The sequence below is a fragment of the Sinocyclocheilus anshuiensis genome, unplaced genomic scaffold (assembly GCF_001515605.1).
Source record: "Sinocyclocheilus anshuiensis isolate Anshui unplaced genomic scaffold, SAMN03320099.WGS_v1.1 scaffold623, whole genome shotgun sequence".
Classification (NCBI taxonomy): Eukaryota; Metazoa; Chordata; class Actinopteri; order Cypriniformes; family Cyprinidae; genus Sinocyclocheilus; species Sinocyclocheilus anshuiensis.
This window is the reverse complement of record NW_015548226.1, coordinates 280912-305716: the sequence shown is the minus strand read 5'-3', so window position 1 is coordinate 305716 and position 24805 is coordinate 280912. Positions and strand designations below refer to the sequence as shown.

At 35.1% G+C, this 24805-nt stretch overlaps 2 protein-coding genes and 1 long non-coding RNA gene across 3 annotated transcripts in view; 1 reads left to right on the top strand and 2 right to left on the bottom strand.

Moving 5' to 3' along the window:
• mfsd4aa (major facilitator superfamily domain containing 4Aa) overlaps window positions 1-967 on the bottom strand; it is a 19962-nt gene extending 18995 nt beyond the window's left edge. Inside the window, exon 1 of the mRNA XM_016441419.1 lies at window positions 536-967. Coding sequence (XP_016296905.1) covers window positions 536-771 — 236 coding nt within the window. The 5' untranslated portion in view covers window positions 772-967. The remainder of the gene's footprint in view (window positions 1-535) is intronic.
• Window positions 968-2031: 1064 nt separating this feature from the next.
• The window catches only part of LOC107654375 (uncharacterized), a 32588-nt gene continuing 9814 nt past the window's right edge, over window positions 2032-24805 (top strand). The window contains exons 1-2 of the long non-coding RNA XR_001630326.1: window positions 2032-2130; window positions 3953-4031. This is a non-coding gene — a long non-coding RNA (uncharacterized LOC107654375). The remainder of the gene's footprint in view (window positions 2131-3952; window positions 4032-24805) is intronic.
• The window catches only part of LOC107654374 (cyclin-dependent kinase 18-like), an 85289-nt gene continuing 63877 nt past the window's right edge, over window positions 3394-24805 (bottom strand). Inside the window, exons 6-16 of the mRNA XM_016441417.1 lie at window positions 23510-23624; window positions 21885-21979; window positions 21633-21695; window positions 19563-19686; window positions 19253-19373; window positions 17071-17168; window positions 14713-14818; window positions 14468-14510; window positions 4390-4480; window positions 4157-4234; window positions 3394-3983 (exon numbers count right to left, since the gene is read on the bottom strand). Coding sequence (XP_016296903.1) covers window positions 3949-3983; window positions 4157-4234; window positions 4390-4480; window positions 14468-14510; window positions 14713-14818; window positions 17071-17168; window positions 19253-19373; window positions 19563-19686; window positions 21633-21695; window positions 21885-21979; window positions 23510-23624 — 969 coding nt within the window. The 3' untranslated portion in view covers window positions 3394-3948. The remainder of the gene's footprint in view (window positions 3984-4156; window positions 4235-4389; window positions 4481-14467; window positions 14511-14712; window positions 14819-17070; window positions 17169-19252; window positions 19374-19562; window positions 19687-21632; window positions 21696-21884; window positions 21980-23509; window positions 23625-24805) is intronic.

Below are 24805 nucleotides of genomic sequence, written 5' to 3'. Positions count from 1 at the left end.
ATAGATGACAGACAGACAGACAGACAGACAGACAGACAGATAGATCGATAGATAGATAGATAGATAGATAATCTTCGAAAGCCATCTTTTTTCAGTTCCTTATTGTTTTGAGGAAGTAGGCTAAGTACATTTTTTTCTTAAAAACTGTAAAACCACAACTGTAAATAAAATATTATACGAGGAAGCTGCCATACAACAGGCCCATTAACCCTTTTTATTCAGCATAGATATTTACGATTACAGTGTATATCTTTGGGGGTTATTATACCCTTTTTTTCTGATTTAAAATAATTTAGAATTTTTTAAAAAGTACCAATATTCTATATTCCATTAATATAAGAGTTGCATGTGTAGCATACTCATTAAGGTCGGGGATATAAACTGGGATATTTTAAATTTAAATATTTTAAAATTAATTTCAACATGTCATACTACTGAAACAGTTTGAAATTACATGTCAACCACTCAAGAATAAAGAAATAAAAATACAATCAATTTATGCATAAATTACAATAGATCTCTTCAAAACACTCACGTTTTACTGAAGAATCCTCCAATGGTGCTTCCAATAAAGAGGAAAAACTGTTGGGAGAAGAAGACCAGAGTGATCTCCTGTAGCGTGGACTGAGTTTGACATCTCAGGTCCAGGATGGTCGGACCCAGAAAAGCGACACATAGTCCAAAACTAAAGAATACACTCCAATATGTGAGAGTATGCTGCCAGTTAATGCGGAATAATGCGCAGATCCGTTCATTAATCAGTTGCTTCATGCTGGAGAAAGTTTCTGAGGTGTTTCTTGGAGCATTTACGCAGTGGAATTCATCCTGGGCGTGAGAGGAGACTCGCCTAAAGTGATAGTCGCGTGTTCAGAGTCATCATCAGAGCGATGCTTGTCCGATTCGCGAGTGAGTTGTTCATTCAAATCGGTCCTTTTGAATGATTCAGTCTGAACTGACCCGTTTGTCGAGAAACGCTGGTAAAAAATATTTTAGTCATGTTTTGCATCAAGTATGTTACTGATGTTGTATGTGTGTTTTTTTTGAAATTCAGAGAAACTCATTAGGAAATTATAATCTTGTACAGCGTCGGATTAGACATAAATTAATAATAAATTAAACATAATGAAGTCGTTTTCAACGCAAAATATGACATATATTGGCCTACTACGGTGCTCGAGAAGTGCTAAACAAATCACAATTCTGAAAACAAAATAACAAATTACAAACGCAAATGCAAGTCTAAAAAACAAAATAACAAATCAGAAAGCACAACAACAATTCAGAAAACATTATAACAAGTCAGAAAACACAATGACAAATTCGAAAACAAAATAACAAGTCAGAAAACACAACGACAAATCCGAAAACAAATTAACAAGTCAGAAAACACAACGACAAATCAGACAAACCGGAAGAGGTAGGTATAGTTTGAGACAGCGCCATTGGTTTGGGATTACTCACCGCTGACTGGACAAAACATCTGTCAATCAACGTATACAGGAAGAACCAGCTGAAGAGCAGCAGAGTCGTGGTAGAAAGTTCGGAGATGGTATTAAAGTAGCTCAGTTTAAATGTATTGTATGAATGGCCTTACTATGGAAAATACGGGGTGTCTATTTACATTTAGTTAAAAGTGGCTGTGTCGTTGGCTTTTTGACGCGATCGACCCGGATTTGTCGTTGTGTTTTCTGACTTGTTATAATGTTTTCTGAATTGTTGTTGTGCTTTCTGAATTGTTATTTTGTTATAATGCTATTTTAGACTTGCATTTGCGTTTGTAATTTGTTATTTTGTTTTCAGAATTGTGATTTGTTTATCACTTCTCGGCCACCGTACTACGGTTAAATAACAAATATACCAACATACGACGACGAACATTTAACTTCAATCTATAACTTAAAAAAAAATAAATCACATTTTTTAACCTTCCAACACTCAGGAGGAGATCAGTGCCACAAGTTTAATCAAACCTTGACCTGGCCAAAAATAACACTGTCGACTCATGACTCAAACGAACCGGTTCAAGAAAACGAAATTATTCATTTAAAAGATTCAAACAGATCCGGGCAACAGGTGTGTTTCCCATTTCCCAACAGTTTGGTCGTCATCAGAGTCAACATAAATGTGAGGGTAAGAAATCAAGCACTGCTGCCTGGGGCGTCACGCATATTTGGACTGTTTTGTTTTATAGATATTTTCATGTGAACCGTACCGAGTGCATCTGACAGGTCCAACGAGTCTTTTGTTGCAGCTAAGCTAACAACGCACACACTAATTTGCACACAGGTTTATCTTGCTGATAGTATATTGCCTAGACCAAATCCTATTTCAAGTTTACTTTGTGAAGTGTACTAATGACAAATAGTACCATTCAAGACAGTAAGACTATTGTTTGAGACGAAGGTAGTCACATTCCCATGGTTCAACTCAACGTCATCATTTATTTAGTTTGTTATTTAATTATTTTTGGCATTTTCGCAGTCACAATACATTCAGCTTCAGAATATCATAATAGAATAGACAAATCACACAAAATATTGAATATCACATTTCATACAAAAATCTAAATCTTTTATAAAACATTTAGACATCATCTAAGTTCATTTAATACCCTAGTTTTTTTTTTTCTGGCAAAAGTTCACGGAGAATAAAGAAAACACTTGTCAAAATACATTTATATATTAATTCTTTTCAATAGAGTATTTAAAATATTTTCATTTACCACAAAACATGTAAATTAGTGCCGCTGCTGCAGTAACGTTAAACTAAAACCTTTTAAGTCATTATATTTGATAGAATTTCCCCTTTGTCAGTCATTCTCAATATTTCTGTTCCTTGGTGGCCTTTAAATGACAAAGCTTTTCATTTCTGTCCACTGTAAAACTAGTTTGTGCTCAGTGCCGTTTACAACAAAGAGTCATAGTGCTTTCATTTTTAAACTACAAAATACAGTAATAGAAGGTGAACAACATTAGGTTTCAGGTCTAGACACTTGCATGCCATACGGAGTAGCAATTAGCTTAAATGGCAAAACGAATATCTGCATGTGCAATTACCTGAAAGGACCGAGATCCTTGAGGAGATTGAAGTAGATGGTTTTTCGAAAGGCATAAAATTGGACCCCATCATCTCTTACGGTCTGCAAAAGGCACCTTTTGAAGATTTAATAAATTAATAACTAGTTAAAGATGCTGTAAGCGAGTATAGCTTTTTTTTCTAGCCAGATACACTGTTTGCCTGTCAATCATTTTGTGGACAGGGTGGGATTTAGAAGAATTCTGTTCTAGAATCGCTTACAGCACCTTTAGTAGTTGAACTTAAATGGTATCATGACAGAATTCAAGTAATTCTCTATTCAGTGGCTCAAATATTTATACGACAATTTACATGTTGAATGTTTCAACTCTTCTCTGTATTATAGTATTGAATGAATGCTTATGAAATAAACCGCAATATCAGCTTGTGCAGTGATCAAACACGTAGGCAAAACAAGTTAAACCTCAAACAGAAATGAAGGAAATTTCACTCAATGGAAAAAGTAGGACATGAAGCTACCATGTTTCCTGCACATACACATTCACGCACAATTAAAAATACTATGAACGTCTGAAAGTACTACTAGATCCAGGAGGAGAAGAGGCTGAACTCAAGTCTAAATGTCTTTCCATTTAAAGCTTTGAGCTTTAGGATCAGTGTGGTTTTTAGGTTTACAATAGACTGCAGGAGAGATTTGTTTTAGCCTTGGTTACACTTGTAACCAGCTCATGTTATGTCTGAGGATGATTCACTTCTATTCAGTCCGTTTTCTGAAGTACAGACTAATAAATTGGTATGTATGTGAATGGATGCATGCATGCATGCATGTTTTGAATGATGAAACAAAGCTGTTTGCTTCATAATGGTTTTGTTCTGGCGATCTCTTCATGCACACCACTTTGATTCTTGTCTTCAGAATATGCTTTGTCTGCGGTTCTTGCCTCGACCTGGATTTGGAGAAAATGATCCACTGTTAGACGGAGTATGCAGTGCAGGTGAGTATGTTTTAAAGCATTTAATCTTACAGGTTTATGGATGGGATTAATGTGCATGACTAAACATGATCAAGTTGCGCTCTGCAAATAGAGATGAGTGATGTCAAAGCAATGGAATTGAATACCCAGCGGCTGGAATACTGAGCTCTTGTGTCCCAGATCCTTCTGTAGCTGGATCTCCCTCAGTGAAAACACAGACGAGGCTAGAGAGGATAGAAGACAAGTGGCTGATGATCAAAGCAAATGTATTGTCTTGTTTGTCATTTCATCAAGGTGAAAGACATATTATAAGGCTCGTGTTGAGGTGATGTTATATAAGCAGACTCTAGAAATGATGAAAATATTGGGATAAACTCACTGTCAGGTATGGAGTGAATGTTCTCGCCCAGAGTCAGGAAGTAAGAGTGTCTCAGAGACGACTCGGCCGAAATCCTGCGCTTGGTGTCATACTGAACAGAAACAAAAGAAAAATGAGGGGAAAGAGAGAATTGGTGCATTTTTTTATTGGATAGGTTTTTGTACGTTTACAGGATTTGTGATGCGTATGTAATCATCTGACTAAATATGATAACATGGTGCAAAATAAATAAAAAAAAAAATCTAAAATTATTATAATATATGCAACCAGTGGCGGCTGGTGGAAAATTTTCTAGGTGGGGCGCCACATCCAAAAATTTTAGCATACATCCCGGTATGATTTATCCCAGTATAACAAAAGGAAAAGTATTAAAGGGGTGATATGATGCTGCTAAAAAGAACATTATTTTGTGTATTTGGTGTAATGACATGTGGCGGCCTAGAGTATGCGGAGGCCGGCTTGAGTGAGCAGAGGCGGCGGGCTTGAGAACGGCGTGGCCGGCGGATTCGATGAAGGAGCGTCCGACGGACTTGCGGCAAACACATGTGATGACCCCGGGCTGGACTCCGCTTCGTCCACGGTGAAAGCTGATCCGGCGATCCACAGCACGAAGTTGATGTATTTCCTCAGCGACCAGCACGGATCAGCTCCAGGCATGACGAAGCGGATATCATCCTCTTTTGGAAGGCCAAACAAAGTAGTTTCGCTTTCACAATGAAACACATAGCACCTTCACGACATGGCGGCGGCGGGAACAACAATACTACAGCGAGAATAAAAGTTACGCCGCCTTTCTTTGCGTGAACATTTGGGCGGGGGGCGTGTTAGAACGAGCCGTTTTAGGTAGGCGTGGTTGACACTCAAATTTTTTATAAAGAATATGTCTTTGGATTTGAGACTTTAGTCTTTGCAACTTTACAGATCTTCTTTATGCACCAAGAGCTTGTAACACTCCAAAGAGAAAGGAAAAATTGAAATCGCATCATATGACCCCTTTAAGACTTAAAACATTTTAAATAAATGTAATTGTTTTACCAAGTTCAAGCTTTTTTCAAGAAAAATTTAAACATTTTGTTTTTAATTTTAAAAATAAGAATTCACAATTGATGTATAGGCCTACAATGCAACAGCAAAAACTGTGAGAGAAAATGAATGGTACATTTATTTAGACCATTTTCTATACATATATTAATAACTATAAAACAAGCTGCAATACCAAGCAGGACCATACGGAGATGCCAACAGCAAACTAAAATACCAGTCGCCTTAACCTGACTGTAACGCTACTATATAAATATATACGGATCTCTATTCAGAATTATTAAACAGAGCATTTGAATTTACATTCTGAATTTGTCGAATGTTGTGATCTGAAGGCAGCTCGACATTACCAGTGAGCAGTTCCTCTGTCAGTGTGAGTGCTGATGCCCATTTATATACATAAACACCACTGACCATTGCAAACTCTTATAAAAACATGCTTCTTCAGCCTGACTTCATATTTCTTATTAATAGAGATATGTTTGTTCCCATCAATCGCTGCACAAGTTAAGGTTATGTATAATGAGTCTTAGTGCTAGCCCTCCTGGAACTCATAGAGATTATATTGCAGTGCCTGCAGTTTGAAAAAATCAATCTTTGTATGGAAGTCTATGAGAACACTCGGGGCGACTCTCAGCCTGAGAGAAATCGGCCAAAAAGTGGCGGTACTACACAGAACATGACTCAACGCTGATTGGACTATATTTCCAGAGGCAGAACAAACAGTCTAGAACAGTGACAGCTTTGTGGTTGAATGCGGTAGAAAAAAAAATCCCTTCCTTTCACACTTTGGTGGTGCATCGCCCTATTGCCCTAATGAAGAAACCGCCTCTGTATGCAACAGTTCTTTTTGGTCCTCGAATCTTATTGGTTGAGAGGACTGCGATATTCTAGTGATAACAGAACTCCAACCATTTCACCGTTTGTATCACTCCCCACACAGTATTTCTCACAGCGTGTGTCATGGCGGACACCATGTTTTAAAAGTTTTTTTAAAGACACTCCATTGTTGTTTCTTATGTATTTATACACTTGTGCCGTTGAACTGTTATATAAACACATCAAAATCGTAGCCGTGCGATATGGCTGTATATCGATCGGCCTGCTGGGATTCATTACCTATGGCCGAATCACAGCCGTGCTGATATAGAGCCATATCGCGCGGCTACGAGTCTGAATCTGTATAGACAATAATTAGAATTTACCATATGTTAAGATTTAATATATAAGTTTTAATTTTCATTAATTAAGTACTCTATAACATTAAAAAGTGATGTTCTCTAATGGATAAATGGTTCAGAAAGAAATAATTTTCTTTTCGCTTTTAAAATGCAGATGTTTTTTCACCAGTTGAAAACAATTGATCTAGTTACTGTCAAATCTATCTATCTTACACACATACACATACATATAATATAAATTACAGAATATTTTAAATTGTAGAAGAGAAAGACTACACTTTTGTTTTAGTCAACCTAAGTTTGAATTAAATTGTTTTATCGATTTTTAGAAGTACAGTAGATATTCTCAAAGCTAACAAAAATGCACTAAAGTGAACTTGAATGCTGATCCTTTATGTGACGTGTGCGCATGCGCAACGCTTCTTTCAGTGTTTTGTGCACTAGAGCGCGCGTTACAGTAGCCACCTGTGATCTTCCCCGTCGTGTGTGTTCTTCACTAATGACTCAATTTGAGCACAGCTCCCCTGACTTGTTGATGTCTGAGCTATAAAATAGTTTTAAATAATGAAGCACCCATCACCATGCTGTCATCACACACAAAGTTATAAAATTGTCTCCGGTGAAGTTTGGCGGTGTTTCAAGTGAGCAGAGCGTTCAGAGCGCATTGTGTGAGGCTGATGGCGCGATCAGTCAGTGGGGTTTGATGAGAAACAGGTGCACGGTTCGGACTCATTAAGGCCGCTGTCACCATTAACGAATCGCGCGCTCTGCGGTCTTTCATCATAATGACAGGTCAGCGCGCACTCAAGCTGCGTGTGCCATCAGATTGCGCAGAGAGAAAGAGAGAAACGCATTCACATTTCTACACAAATACCTCATTCTACCGAAATACAAACGCACACAATCTTAGACCTCCCATTGACTTCTTCTGTTGTTAAATTAATGAATCGTAACCATTACACACTGACCCTAACTCTTTTTTATGCTTTTTACCATCTGACACCATCAGGGTAAAGTTTGAAGGTATAGATTTTATTTAGGACATTATTTGGCACATTTATAAACCTTTTTAAATACATTTACCCAACTGTCATACTGGAGACCAAGTGTATTGACTTTAAATTGTTGTAAATTAAGCTAATAGTTTGATGGTTTTAGCTGGTTTAATCTGGCTTTCCAGTCTGACCAGCCAAAAGTGGCCCAAAACCCCTCTAAAACCAAAAAAAAAAAAAAACAGAAAACAAAGAGTCTGACCAGGTTGGGAGACTAAGACCAGCAAACCCACTTAATGAAGAGGGGAAAAAAATGTAGACAATGTAGACACAAAAAAGGCTAGACAAGTCTTATACTAAATCCTAAACCTAAAACACAACTTTTAGGTTTTCTATTTTTTTCTCTTTCTTTTTTTTTTTTTTTTTTAGAACTAAGACATTTTTTTAATATTTATCTATCTGTCTGTCTATCTATCTATCTATCTATTTATCTATCTATCTAAGCTGGCTTTGACCAGCTAAAAAGGGGTCAAAATCCCTCTAAAACCAGTAAAAAGATCAGTCTTTTTTTAAAGAAGGGAATAAAGATATTTAGTTGCTCTGAATGATAAATTCCAGAAAGATCTTCTCAGATTTTGAAGACAAAATCATTTTTTGTCCTGAAATGTACACAGAAAAAAAATCACTTCGAAATTGCTAGTAAATTTCAGAATTAATTACAGAGAAATGGCAAGTAACACATTAAGTTGGCTTGAGAAAGCCAACTTACTGATCTACTATTTAAACTTATTATTATTATTATTCTTCTGAGCCAAATTTTGACACCTATCTCCTCCTAGAGCTTTCAAGCTAGAACCACCAAACTCGACCCAGACCTTCAGACTGGTCTGACTCGGTGTGCTATATCTTTTCTAACTGAACCCAGACTATCAAAACCACCTAAAATCCCATAGACTTTCATTGAGGGGGTGAAAACTTTTATACAATAAGACTTATGGTGTATTTAAACTGTCTATTGCTATAGCAAAGCTTAACAACTCCCTACTGAAAAAACAGCTAAAACCAGCCTAAGCAGATTGACTGCTAATAATGCTAGAATCATGCTAGTAACTTGCTAACCATGCTAGTAACATGCTAGTAACTTGCTAATCATGCTAACAACATGCTAATAACACGCTAATCATGCTATTTAGTTGTTCCAATCAATCGCTGCACAAGTTAAGGTTATGTATAATGAGTCTTAGTGCTAGCCCTCCTGGAACTCATAGAGATTATATTGCAGTGCCTGCAGTTTGAAAAAATCAATCTTTGTATGGAAGTCTATGAGAACACTCGGGGCGACTCTCAGCCTGAGAGAAATCGGCCAAAAAGTGGCGGTACTACACAGAACATGACTCAACGCTGATTGGACTATATTTCCAGAGGCAGAACAAACAGTCTAGAACAGTGACAGCTTTGTGGTTGAATGCGGTAGAAAAAAAAATCCCTCCCTTTCACACTTTGGTGGTGCATCGCCCTATTGCCCTAATGAAGAAACCGCCTCTGTATGCAACAGTTCTTTTTGGTCCTCGAATCTCATTGGTTGCAGGAGTGCAACTAGAGGTCGACCGACATGAGTTTTTCACTGGCCGATGCCGATATTTAGAAATCAGGGCAGCCGATGGCCGATATATGATGCCGATTTTTTGGGCCGATATGTTTGGCTGATTTTCTTCTTTTTTTTTTGTTTTTCTTCATCTCTTAAAAGTGAGTTTTGAGTAAATGATTATTGCAGGGTACAAGATAGTAATAGTAGTAGTAGCCTAATTCAGAGTAATAATACATGGCTCAAAACTTAAGCACCTTCTCAAAACAGTTCTGAAGCATGCTTTTTGTTTATGTTTGCTGACAGACACCAGTGTTTCCCACAGACTTGCAAAAGCAAATTCATTCTCTGCCAGCAGGAGACCCCTCTGCTCGACCCCGCTGCCTCAGCTCACTCTATCCCAGGCCTCAGCTCACGCTAAGCCGGGGCTTCCCCTCACGCTAGGCACAACATAATGTTATTTTTAGCAGCATCATATGACCCCTTTAAAACAGAGCTGTTGTAATGATTATTATCATTGTTATTGTCTTACTAATTTTATTTTACAGAACAACAGTAAAATTACAATACTAACGTTGCGATTTCAATCATCATACAGTAACCAGCAACAATCACCCCTTCCTCTTGTCATTGAAGACATGCGATGCAGTCCTAAACAGTCTCTCGCTGTCGGTGCTTGTAATGATTTTTGCGTCTTTCTCCGACAGTTTAAATGCTTCCACACTGCTGACGTGTGTGCTGCGTAATAAAGAGTGCGTGCCTCTCACTCTGCGCTGCTTGCTATTTAATCGCGTCATATCATTGTTCGGTACAATTTATTCGGTCTTTTCGCTTATTCGGGTTAGTTAGGGTTAGGGTTAACCAAAATAATTTTGGTTGCCGAACATTCATCTCTACTATCTATCTAGCTCTGTCTGTCTGTCTGTCTTATATTGCCTTCAAGTCACAGAAGAGGATTTTTGTTTTTTTTGGGCCAAAATATATTTCAACGATGGTAAAGGTAAAGTCACAGAAGAGGAGCAGCGCCAGATGTCCAATATCAAGTCACAAAGTTAGTCCGGTGCGTAGATCCAAAAATAACGTGAAGCCAGCAGAAAAAAACAATCCTTTTTTTTTCACTCTCAGGGACGTTCCCTCCAAGGAGGCAAGGGAGGCAGTGTCTCGTCAAAAAATTGGATGACAAAATGTAACCCTTTCTGTGAAAACCCAGCTAAAGTCATTTTTTTTCGTGATTTACTGTTTTCTGCATAAAATCATCCTTCATAAGGTAAAGAACATTCTGTGAAAATGTAACCGTTATATCTTTAATATTGACTGAGTAGGGCCATGTCAAAGATTGAAATTATAGTGAAATGAATGGTTTAAATCAAACTTTGATGCTTGTTATCTCATAATTAGATTTTGAGACTTTGAGGGTCACAAATAATCGATATTACAAACATAAATCGCAAATATTACTAAATATGGCATTAAAAGTATAAAAGTCACTCGTTTTTATAAAGTAACGCTGTCCAACAGTGGCACCCGCAGGTAAAGTTACAGCGGCGACTTGCCTCCCTTCGGCCCATAGACTTACAACAGTACAACAGAGACCCTTTTGTGTGCCGTGACTTTTTTGGGTTGTAATTGAGAATGAATGGGGGAAAGTCACGTGAGAGGAGGCAATGCCTCCATCCTGTTATAATTGGATATGATCGGTTATGATTGAATGTGATTGGTTTATGCGATAAATTTCGCCTCTTGTTTTCGTGTGAGCTCTCGGTCTGAATGAAGAAAATGATGGCGTTGTTGACTAATTATAAAGTAAGTAAACAACTCTCCCGCTTAGATACCACTACTTTGTGTCACGTCAAAATAAAACTTGAAATGGTCTGAAAACATGATGACTGCGTCAGTTTTTAGTGAGCATTCAGCGTGATGAAATGAAAGATATATCTTTGTGTCTGTGACAGTGTTTACAGAGCTTTTATGATGATGACCCGAAATAAGTTGACTATTAAAAAGAACATCAGTTCACAAATAATAAATATTGGTAACATTTTACAATAAGGTGTCATTTAATGTGTTAACTAACATGAACAAACAATGAACATTTATTACAGTATTTATTAATCTTTGTTTACTTTAGTTAATACAAATACAGTTGTTCATTTTTAGTTCACAGTGCATAAACTAATGTTAACGAACACAACTTTTGATTTTAATAGTGCATTAGTAAATGTTGAAATTAATATTAACTAAGATTAATAAATGCTAAAAAAAAAAAAAAAATATATATATATATATATATATTAATAAAATACAAAATAGAATTCTATTTGTTCTCTTTTATGTAATATTTATTTAACCAGGAAAATGTGACAACATTAAGTGTAACAGGGACCTATATATATATAGGCCTATGTTTGTATGTATGTATGTATGTATGTATATAACTGCCTCCTCATTTTAAAACACCACCGCACGCCAGCATTACTGTATATGCAACGTATACTGTAGACTACAGTCAGAGCGCTGTGATCAGCATTGAGTCTTTAGCCTGTGGCACCCCTCTTTGTTCAGTCATTCCCCCAACATAATCTTGAACAATATTCCTCTGAAAGGTCCTTACTCTTGCCTGTACCTGAGTGAAGCGTGGAGGTGTCAGCCTGCGTTTGTTTACCTGTGTTTTGATAACCCTATAATGATTCGTGCCTGACACCCCTGCCTGTATCAAACTAATTGGACCTGGAGGAGAGCAGGCAGAGAGGGGAAGTTGACACCATAATTAGCTTCTGAGCTCACTCCGTCTCGGCAGCGAAACTCTTAACAAGGGCCTTTTTTTCACCCGGGGATTTGTGGGAACTGAAGACAGTTGCAGTTCCATGGCATTAAACAGCATCTCACTGGCCTCTGAGTCTGCACATGTGCTGTGAGCTTGTTAGAAATCATACATAAATGTCTGTTCTAATGCTAGAGCTTGACCGATATTGTTTTTTTTTTTTCTTTTTTGTTTGATATGGATTTTAGTTATGACTGATTGATTTTAATTGAATAGTACAGATTATTTTTAATTGATTAGTAGTTGATCAAATTTTTTTGTTATTTTATTGCTTAGTTTTGCCACAATAATTATGATTTTTTTTATTAGAGATTATTCTGATTTATTATTATTATTATTATTATTATTCAGTTTAATTGATTAATAGTTGATCTTTTCATTTATCTTATTTGTAATAATCATTTCTAAATTTTGACACATTCATATTATTGATAATACATATACATGATTAGACTATTAGAAGACTAGGGGCTTGTGTTAGTAAAACATACATTTGTAAGATTAATTTGTGAACATTCTGATTGCAAAACATCTTTGCATAAATATAATTGCTTATTATTTAGTCATTTTAATTAGAAGTTTTTTTTCCATCTGATTTTTAATAATTTGATTTTTGACACGATGCATAATAATTAGAGTAACACAGGGCTGAAAACACAGTGTTAAAAATATGAATATTTGTGACCATTCTGAGTCTGAGTCTAATATTGTTATTAATAATAATACTTATAATAGTACAAAAAATGCTGCCGATACGTGTTTCTCGGCTGAGAATGAGCAGCTTTTACATAAATGATAGCATGTTGTAGTGATGTGTTGGAGACATTTATCAGTATGACCTGATATTAACCAATAGAAAAGTGTGAATATCAGTATTATCGGATTATTGATCTCTTATTATGCAGATGTCAACAGAATTGCATGCATAGTTGCATGGCTGTATTTACAGGTGCATTATTGTTATCATCTGTTAAGACAGGGGTGTTTTTAACAATAAATGGACCCTTTATCAGATGTATAGACATGACTCACTCACATTTGTCTATCAAAATAGGCAGTAATTTTACTGTTTTATCCATGCTGTGCTACCAGAAATATTGTCTTCCTGCTATTCTGCCATATGTTGTCCTCCGATGACCTTCTTCATCAGCAGGGCGTTTCTAAACACAATACCACTGCTGGCTAGGTATGTGTGTGTTTTTGGACTATTCTCAGTCCAGCCCTGCAGGGCTATTGTTTCTGACATCTGATATAGACTGGCAACTCCTCATATTGTGTAAATCTATTATCTCATATCTTATTGGCTCCTCCTCAACATTCTAAGAAAAGGAAAGATAACTATTGACAGAACAGTGCACCTCAGATAATATGTTTTCAGTAAGAATGTGCAAGTACATAAATAAAGGGCTTGACGCTTACTTATTTTATTAAATTTTTTTACCAAGGAGGATATGTGCTGCTAATTTTAAATATTTAGGAGGGTATAAAGAATTAAAAGTGCAATGGAAGTGTAGATGTAGATGCAATGAAAGTCCAGTGATGTTTCTTCATTGGAACATATTGAGAGAAATGTAGCATCACATCACTTGCTCACCAATGGATCCTCTGCAGTGAATGGGTGCCGTCAGAATGAGAGTCAAACAGCTGATAAAAACATCACAATAATCCACAAGTAATCCACACGACTCCAGTCCATCAATTAACGTCTTATGAATCAAAAAGCTGCGGGTTTGTAAGAAACAATTAGATCATTAACATTTTTAACTTCAAACCATTGCTTTCGGCCAAAGTATGAGTCCTCTATCCATAATATTGCTTTCTCAGGAGGAACATTTTTCTTGTCTGAATCAGGAGAAAAATATGTGCAGTTTTAAACAAATATGCTGTGAGAGGACAACATTATGGACTGTATTTTGTCTAGAAGCGACGGTTTGAAGTTAAAACATCTTAAGGATGTATTTGTTTCCTACAAAGATGCAGCTTTTTGTTTTACATGACATTAATTGATGGTCTGGAGTGGTGTGGATTGTGGATTATTGTGATGTTTTTATCAGCTGTTTGGACTCTCATTCTGACGGCACCCATTCACTGCAGAGGATCCATTGGTGAGCAAAGTAATGATACATTTCTCCAAATCTGTTCTGATGAAGATTCAAACATCTTGATGGCCAGAGAGATACATTTCAGCAAAGTTTTGTTTTTGGGTGAACTATTGTTTAATAATTATGAAATTGTGTATATTCTAAACATTGAAATTAATGTCATGGTTTATTTTGTAACCAAAAAAAAAAAAAAAAAATTGTACAATGCAGGACTTTTAATTATAAACAACCCAGAAATACTCACACTTGTGGTGCATTGGCTGAGGCTTCAAATTTGTGTTTGCATACTTGCATAAAGTATGTTTCTAGCTCAGATCAGAATAATCCAACTTTTTATTCAAGATTATTTCACTTACCAGCAATAAAGCGGTAAGAAGATCTATTCCCTCTGTGTCAAGCCTTAAAAAACAAAAAAAAAAAAAAAAACATGCTTTATATTGCAATATTCACCATCTATAATTCATAGCATGCAAAGTCTCCAAAACATAGCGCTCTGTTGTTATTTATACATACAGGTGTGTTTGTTTTTGTACGTTTTATTTAAAGAAGCCGAAAGCTAGTCCTGTTGCTTGCAAGTTAGTTTGTGGTGTTTCTGTGGTACCTGGGCACATGATTAATGAGCGCTTGTGCTCTGTACTGAGGAAACAGGTAGGATTTAAATTCCTCATTAGCTGTGATTCCGGGCCAGGTCTCCTCAGTTGGGGTGCCTGGTTATGGAAAAAAGTGAAAGTATTTTAGTATGTGTCCTACAGTGAAATAATTAGACCTCCATTCAGCCTCAGACGGGGCACCCACGACCACCCACAGCCCGTTCACTGACCGCCTGATGCATATTGCATAAAAAATAGCAGATGTTTTGTTGATCTGGCAAGCTCCGATCCGGTTGGCTGGCTTTGCACAGCTTCTGAATCAAATTGCACAGGTTGTCATGTTTACAGCTGGTTGCTGGAACGAGCGCTTTTGAGGAGCATGTAATCACTCAGTCTGAGAGTGTGCCAGGAAGTCTCTTAGTAGTAAAGTTGAAACAAGTAGTTTTGGATACAAAGAAAGTCTACATGTTTTTTTGTGTGTGATTTATATAAAGGCAAATGTTGAACATTACATTCATTGTAATTATTTTTCAGTTCATATGTCAGTCTGGTCTTGTCCTACATATTTTCTTTTTTGAAAGTAATTATTACTTTTATTCACAAAGGCCACATTAAATTTATCAAAAAAAGTGACATTTATACTGTTACTAAAGGTTTTAATTTTAAATCAGCATATTAGAATGGTTTCTGAAGGATCAATTTAACCCACCATTTTTTAGAGTGTGGAGTAATGATGCTGAAAATTCAGCTTTGCATCACAGGAATAAATTACATTTTAAAATATATCCAAATAGAAACAATTGTTTAAAATTGTAATAATATTTAGCAATATTACGGCACTCAAAAAAATGCTGGGTTTTTACCCGAATGCTGGGTTCAGCCTTTTGGGTCATTTTATTGGGTTATTTTAAATATTTTGTTTACTCAGGTGCTGGGTAGTTTTTCTGTGACTAAGCTGCTGGGTCATTTTTAATGCTGGGTTATTTTTTTCTACCCAACCGCTGGGTTGAGCCTGTTTTCAACAAAACAACCCAGCTGCTGAGTTACAGTGAGATCGCAGGCTTTTTGAGTCCACTACAGGAGAGAGCGGTTCTCAGCGCCGCCCTCGATTTGGTGCACTTATTCAGCAAAATACAGGTTTGTATACATTTTATTTAATTTATAAAGTCTTTACTGTGCTGTAAATGCAACATAAGGATGAGATGTCAGTCAGCAGCGGTCAATTCGCATGATGAAAATGCCTTTTGCCTTGCATAACATTCGTTTTTATTCATTATAACTGTATTCGATTTTATTTGTTATAATACTCAGTTTAATTTAATTTGGCGTTAAAATATGTTCTCTAATCTCAGTGCTGTTTGTTTATGGGCAGGTTTTGTAGTCAGTCACGGCATCTCTCAGCTACGAGTGAAACGCGAGGCCGCGGTCTAAAGTTCGCAGTTCCCCCGCGAACAGCAGCCCTTCACCGGCTCAAATTTCGGCGACACAACGGCACGAGAATTACCACTATTTTGGTAAAAAGCGATTACAGAGAACGGTTGAATAAATTTAAATGAACATGCTTGTTTTAAATGTTATATTTTTTATGTCTAAAATGCTTGTTTAACAAGTATAAATGTATGTAATATTGTAAACTATGCTGTATTCACCCAAATAAATTCAATTTGTCTTGTATTTTGTCCATGGGTGTTCTTGCTTAATAATAAATGTTCATCTTTTGATTATTGCTGTTGCCTCTAGTAATACTGTCTGTGTTTTTTTAATTTCCAGACCATTTTAAGCCAGCAATATAATAATTTTTAAATAATAGTTGACTTAAATAAAACAACCAAGCATGTTGGGTAAAAACATTTAACCAAACCAGCTGGGTCAAAATAACCCAGCATGTGTTCTGTCCAATATTTACCCAGTGCTGGATTGCCAAATGACCCAAATTGGCTTGTTTTTAACCCAGCATTTTTTAGAGTGTGTTTTTACTCTATTTTTAATCAAATAAATGCAGACTTAAACATTAAAAGAAACCTACTAACTTTTGGTTGTGTATAGTTGTTTTAACTAGACAAATTGATCTAATTAAAATGAGAAATGTAACTAATTTAAATATGCAAATGTAATCAGATTTTCACATTTGCCATAAGAGAACCATCTTTTTGGTTCCCAAAAGAACATTTCTTAAAATAACTTTTTTTTTTTCTCTGTGTAAAAACATTTTGATAATCTAAAGAACCTTTTTCCACTTGAAAGAAGCTTTTGTGGATTGGAAAGATTTCATGAATGTTAAAATTTCTTCATGGAACCACAGATGCCAAATAAAGAAACTTTATAATTTATACATAACAATTAAAATGACCAAACAATGTCTCTCGTACCCATGAGGCGAAATATCAGGTGTAGTTCCTCTTTGACAGTTGATCCAGGAAACATGGGACGGCCTGTCGCCATTTCATACAGGATACAGCCCACGCCCCTAGTGATACAGAGACATCCATCATTTTACTACTGCGTTATGATCATAAAATCTCTTTAATTTCAGTGCTGTTATTCTATACGCCAAAGCTTTTAAATTAAGCCAGCAGACATCATTTGAATATATCAGATCAGGACTGTCACAGATGTTTTAGATACGGCGTCTCTGAGAATATTGTCCTATCACAGTCTGACGTCTGCTTGACTGGAGGGTAGTTTCGGGAAAGCTGTGAGGTGGAGATATGGGAAAGACACATGTGGCTGCTGTCACGCTCGGATTGATTAGCCCACTGGACTAATCCTGAGGATTAAACACAACGGCAATTTTATCGAACAGAACGGCTTAGCTTTAAAAAAGCATTTATGTCCGAGTCAGTGTCGGCTATCCAAGGTTGCCCGAGGAGTGCATGTCAGGGTGCGCGTGTGACGTTAAAAGGTTGTGTCAGGAAAGACAGAATTCAATTTTCTAACTTAACATTTCTTCTGGAGGACTGAGCAACAGTCAAGAGCTCTTTGGCACGATCAAAAGGCAGTTTGATGTATTATTTCATAAGGTTTATAAATGGAATTTTTTTTTCTAAAACAAAAGGTTATGTGAACTCATTTATTTAGTTATTGTGACATGAGATGTTGAATAAATAAAAAAAGACTGAATTGAATGTGTTTGAGTGCTGAGAAAGCACAAAAAAAAAAAAGTTCCAGTGATGGCAATCATCTCAAAAACCCTTTATAATAAATAAAACCTGACTTATGTTAACAGTATATAATAAATGCTTGGCCTATATTTAAGATTTTTTTCATCCATTACAGTTTTAACATTAGATTAATGTGATGCATATTCAACAATCATACATAAATAAAACAATTAAGATTTATATAATAGTACTAATTAATTGAATTTATTTAAATGCAAAATAACCAGGTATATGTAATAATCATAAATCTCATTTACAATATGTAAACCGATCTCATACATTTTAACTAAGTGAATCTTGCTTGTTCCACAGCAAGCCGTTTATTTTATTTTATTTTATTTACCAATTAAATGTATTCAGTTTATTCAAATTAAAATAATTTGAATAAGTACCTTATGGAATTTTATTATTATTATTTTTTAACTCATATCGATGCAAATACTAAGCTATGCCATGATTTATTTTGAGTGTACAGTTAAATTTATCTAAATCAACTAATCTCTAATTTAAATCTAATTGAATAATAATCTAATTTAATATAAATCTAAAAAAATATGAGTGGTGCTTTGTTTGCAAATGTAACTAATCTGATTTAAATTGTTAAAATTGCCTATTTAAATTACATTTAAATTAAAGTTTGATTTCATGGTTACATTTGTATTATTTTAATTGTTAAATTGGTCTAGTTTAAATTTGTCTAATTTAAAAGGAATAGGTTTTTACAAAGTTCAACCAGGTTTTTACATTTGCTGAAGAAAATATGAGTGGTGCTTTGTTTGCAAATGTATCTAATTCAACTAATTTCTAATTTAAATGGTTACATTTATTTCTTTAAATGGTTACATTGACTAGTTAAATGGTTCAATGTGTCTAGAGAAAGAAAAGATGAGTGGTGCTTTGTTTGCAAATGTAACTGTCTAATTTAAATGGTTAAAGTTGCCTATATTAAATTAAATTTGAGTTATTTCAGTTGTTACATTTGTATTATTTAAATGGTTATGTTGGTTTAGTTAAATTGGTTAATTTTATATCATTTACATGGTTAAACTTGTCTAGTTTAAATGGTTAAATCTGTCTAATTTAAGTTTTACTAATTTTAAGACAGGTTTTGACATTTGCTGAAGAAAATATGAGTAGTGCTTTGTTTGCAAATGTAACCAATGACTGATTTATGGTTAAAATTGCATAATTGTTTTGTAAAAATAGACATAAAAATTGTGTGTATCATGATTTTAGATTATGGACTATTTTTGCTTTTTTATAGTCTCCTAGCATTGTGTATGAGCAGTATTATTAGTTTAGCTTGAAGCTTTCCTAATGTTAGCAACACATTGTGGCCGATGCCGTACTGTAGCTCTATGGTGTTCAGTTTTTGGGAGAAACATCTTACCACATGTCTATCGGTGTTGAGTACTCTGTAGAACCCAGCAGGACATCAGGAGGTCGATACCATAAGGTCACAACCTCATTCGAATAGGTTTTTGTTGGGACTGATTTTGCTCTGGCCAAACCTTAACAAGCAAGATTAGACAGATAGTTAAGGCGATGAACAAACGTTGCTGGGTAACCCAGAATCTGAGCCAAGAGTCACATGGGAGACCACTGCTGGGTAATGTGCTAAAAACAAGTCAGATATTCTTTGTACAGCGCACCAAAGTAAACGCATCAGTGAAAATTCAGGCCTTGTAAGAAAGTCTCACCAAAGTCTGCCAGTTTGAGTTCTCCCTTGTCATTAATGAGCAGATTCTGAGGCTTCAGGTCCCGGTGGAGAATCTTCCTCAAATGACAATATGATAAACCACGAAGAAGCTGGAACATAAATATCTACAAGGACAGAGAGGCAGATGTTAGCATTTCTAAACTTAAAGTACCAACAAATACAGCATTTTAAATGTAGCCAGCTGCCTTCTAAGATGCCTAATTTTGAGCAAATTTGAAGGCAACATCACACGGGGAAGTCGTGGCCTAATGGTTAGAGAGTCGGACTCGTAACCCAAAAGGTTGTGGGTTCGAGTCTCGTACCGGCAGGGATTGTAGGTGGGGGTAGTGAATGTACAGCGCTCTCTCCCACCTTCAATACCATGACTGAGGTGTCTTTGAGCAAGGCACCGAACCCCCAACTGCTCCCCGGGCGCCGCAGCATAAATGGCTGCCCACTGCTCCGGGTGTGTGTTCACGGTGTGTGTTCACTGCTGTGTGTGTGCACTTTGGATGGGTTAAATGCAGAGCACTAATTCCTAGTATGGGTCACCATACTTGGCCACATGTCACGTCACATGTATCCACTGCAAATTTGAAAATAGTTATCATTTACTGCCATTTTAGTATAATTGGGATGCTATTATTATTATTATTAATATTACTGATACTATTTTATAGTTGAAATAATATAGATGTTAATTTATAATATATATATATATTTTTTTTTAAATATTTCGTAATTTTATATTTATTTTTAATTTTAGTTATGTTGATGAGTGTGGTGTGTTTTAATAGCTTTTATTAGTTTTATGTAGTTATTTTAGTATTTTATCTATAGTTAAACTAAATGTTTTTTGAGTTTTTATATATTTAATTTCAGTTTATTTTACATTACATTGAAAGGGATAATGAAATGAAAATTGTTGTCATTTACACTTTGAAGCGCAATCCCGGAATGCATTGCGAAATATTCTCAAATATTTGAACGTTTAAAATTCAGCTATATTTTTTCATTCAATAATGACAAGTGTCAATGAAATTTGTTTAATATAAAATTTTAAAGACCTCGTTTCCCCATATTTTATTTTATTTTTTATGTCAATGAAATTTGTTTAATATAAAATTTTAAAGACCTCGTTTCCCCATATTTTATTTTATTTTTTATTTTATTTTATTTTATTTTATTTTATTTTATTTTATTTTATTTTATTTTATTTTATTTTATTTTATTTTATTTTATTTTATTTTATTTTATTTTATTTTATTATTTTATTTTTTATTTTATTTTATTTTATTTTATTTTATTTTATTTTATTTTATTTTAATTTATTTATTTTATTTATTTTTATTTTATTTATTTATTTATTTTTAATTTAATTTAAAACATTTTTTTAATTGTTTTTATTTTATTTTATCTGACACCATGTTTTATCCAGGTGCAACAATGATAAAGTGACATGCGAAAAGCTATTAGCTGTCGAATTAGAAAAGTTGATGACTGCTGTTAGTGTAGTTTTTATTAATTGATTAATTTTCAGCCTAAATTCCCCATTATCATAAAACATATGGGCTATTTCCAAATCATTAGATGCTGCTAATCAGTGTTTAAAATGTCAGCTAGAGATCTATACATAATTTCTATTTAATTTTCTTTTAATAAATTGACTTCTTAGTCATTTAAACAAACTAATTAGTCAATTATGGGTTCCCAATGCTCTAATTTCCACCAGAGTTTTCCCTATTGGTAAGAAAAATCACAAACGAGACCTCATTGTTTCTCTGGGTCTGCTAGGTAGCCCCGCCCAGTGAAATCTCATTGGTCCAAAATCCTGCTCTTCGTAACCGTATATCGAAGCATATCTTCTGATTGGCTGTGATGTTGTCGAGCAGCGTTGTGCTCGAAATCGATTGACAAATTGCTTGTCATTTGAAACTTAGCAACATGTTAACATGTCACACTATCAGAATCAACTGTCTTGTCTCTATAGTATTTAGCGTTAGGATGCTGCCTATGTAGACAGCTCTGTTGACTTTTAATTGGTAAGCTTGTTGATGTTTTTCGCTGTTACCTTCACATTGTGCATGCTCATTAGGTTTCCACAGTTGTCGAGGTACTGCTTCAAGTCACTGTCCTGCAAAGACAATAGGTTATGACGTTAAAATGGCATTTGAAACAGACTGGTCCTGTCACTTTGAAGAGGAATATGTCAAATACCACCCCGCCCCAAAATCACAAAGCACTGTGGGATGAACTGTAGCCTATACAGGCTGCTATACTGTTTTCATAGCATTCAAAAGAAAAGCTGTGTGACGTGGCTTACCAGATACTCAAAGACAAGGGTGAGACATCGGTCCGTGTGGATGATGTCATGCAGCGTTACGATGTTGGCGTGTTTCAGGTTCTTCAGCAGCGACACTGGTGCAACACAACAACAACATGACGACAATGAGCACCTATAATAATAACCTCCAGCAGGGTTGTGCAACATCCGGAATTTGATATGAAATTGGCTTTTGAAATTCTAATCCAGTTCCTGAATTTTAATCGAGCCAAACAGGATGCAGAATTGTCATTCAAATGAGAACACTATTCTAAGAGTTGTTTTGTAATAATTCATACTGAAAAATGAAATAGTATTACCCATAATAAACAGCCCACATATTTGCTATTTCTAGAAACATATAATTAATAGTTTATTTCTTAATAAAAGGCTAAAAACACATCTAGCACTCTCTATTCTAATTCTTTTGTAGTTATTTGTTTTATTTTTTATTAAGAAAAAAATCCCCCTCTAACAGTTAAACTCTCAATTTCTTTTTCTAACTGCTTGTTTTCTTAAAAAAAAGTTCCCTATTCTTTTTCTATTCTATCTTTTTGTTTTCTTTTTATTTATTATATATAAAGAGAAAAAAACACCTTGCTACGTGTACTGCATTAGGCTAACCGAGATTTGTCATAGCACTTGCTTATTATTGCTCTTTTGTTGGTTGTGATTGCTTCTATTGTCCTAATTTAATAAAGCGTCTGCTAAATGACTAAATGTAAATATATTTAAATATTTTACCAATATGTGTATACATATTTAAATATTTTGACTAATGAATGACTAATAATAAAAACATTGCCCTAATAATATTCTAATATGATGACTTGCTGCTCAAGACACATTTCTTATTATCATTGTTGAAAACAGTTGTGCTGCTTATAATTTTTGTAAAAATGTTTTAAAAATACTTTTTTCAGGATTCTTTCATGAATAGAAACTTTGAAAAACAGCATTTTTTTTTAATCTTTAGCAACATTATAAATATCTTGACTGTCATTTTTGATCAATTTATTGTGTCCTTGCTGAATTACTAAAAAAATCTCTAAAGAATTATATCTTTATATCTAATTATTCTTAATATGATTTATTATTTGTCATTTTAATGAAATAATTACTAATATGGATTTGTAAGAATGCTCTAATTTACCCCTCATTTTAAGTCTTTTTTTTATGCAAAAGGAAAGAAATATTAAAGGGAGTATGAATGCACACTTTTGCTGAGGTCTTCTGTGTCTCAGGTTTTTCTTTAAAGAAAGGGATCCCCGTAATTTTAAATCTGAACCAAGCTGATACTTAAATGACGTCTCAGAGCTGTAAAAGAACTACATTTTGCCTAACCCTGACCTCTCCTGACACGTTTTGTAATGCATTTCATCATGGCGTGTTCCCTTTAGCGAGAGCTCAGCAGCCACTGGGTGGCAACCCTGCTCCACATCGGTGTTTTCCATTAGCAACCCCGCTCACGTACTCCATCTCATTTAGATGGAGTGATTCAGGCTGGCTGAAGAAGATGCCTGTGGCTTGCCAGTTTAGAATGTGTACTCTTCGTGACAATGTGGGTTTTGAACAACTGGGGAGCTCGAAATCATAGTTGTGTCTTTGAGGGAGGAGGACGCTACCTTCCCGTATGGCCGTGCATGGGGCGCCCTCTTCGTGCTCCAAACGAATCTCTTTCAGAGCCACCAGGTTTTCTGTGAGTTTGCTGCGGCCTTTGAATACCGTTGCGTATGTGCCCTGTTTGACAGACAGGAAGACAAAAATATGTCAATCTTCTGGGGAAGAGGAGTGGTGCTGAATAGATCAGCGGTTCTCTACTTGCTTTTGCTTGAGTAGCCCAAAATGATGTATTGCACAAAAGCAAACAGAATTGTCTTGAAATCAAACATTATTATTACCTTAAACTGCGTAATTGCAGCAATATGACAAATTAAGAGTATGTTTGGTTCTCAAATGTCTCTTGAATTTTGATGGACAATTGTTGTTTTGATGGCATGTCACGCAACCTGCCTGCATCTGTCTGATTTCACAAGCTTCTACCAAGTGACAGATTAATTTGTGCAAAAATATTGAAGAGGTTGACTTGAAATGTGGTCATTGATGTCAACAAGAAACCACCTTGTTCGTCCTAAAAAAATAATTATGGTAAATTGCATTGCGTTTTTGCATTCAACATTGTTTTGTCCTAAACTATATCAGACTTGCAATTCACTAGATGAGAGCCACTGAATTAGACCAGTATGAAACTTCACACAGTCTTCAGACAAATCTGGGAGTGTTGATCTAGTTTCTAGTTTGGTTGGAGATCTTTGTCTACCACAATGTCTAGAAAATCCAAACCGCTCTTTAAAGCCAGTGATCTATTGTCTATGAAAGTCATTTCATATTGACCGTATTTCACTGTATGTTGGCTAGAGATGAGCATAGCTAGAAAAAAATGTTCAAATTCCAAAAATGAACTTTTGATGTTTTATGGCAATTTTTGGTATACTTTGTTTTAAGTGGATAATGCATTTATTTGCAAAAAATACAGTAAAAATGTTTATATAGTGAAATATTTGTATAATTTAAGTGTTTTCTATGTGATGATATTGTCAAATGTAATTTATTCCTGTGATGCAAAGCTGAATTTTCAGCATTATTACTCCAGTCTTTAGTGTCACATGATCCTTCAAAATCATTCTAATATGCTGATTTTTTAATAAACATTTCTTATAATAATTTATTTAATATTTATGTGGAAATGGTGATAGAAAGTTTAAAAGAACAGCCTTTATTTGAAAATCTTATGTAACAATATACATGTCTTTACTGTCACTTTTGATCAATTTATTGTGTCCTTGTTGGATAAAAGTATTAATTTTAACCTAAGATTGCTCAAAGGTGATTGTCCTTGTAAATTGATAATCCTTATAAAT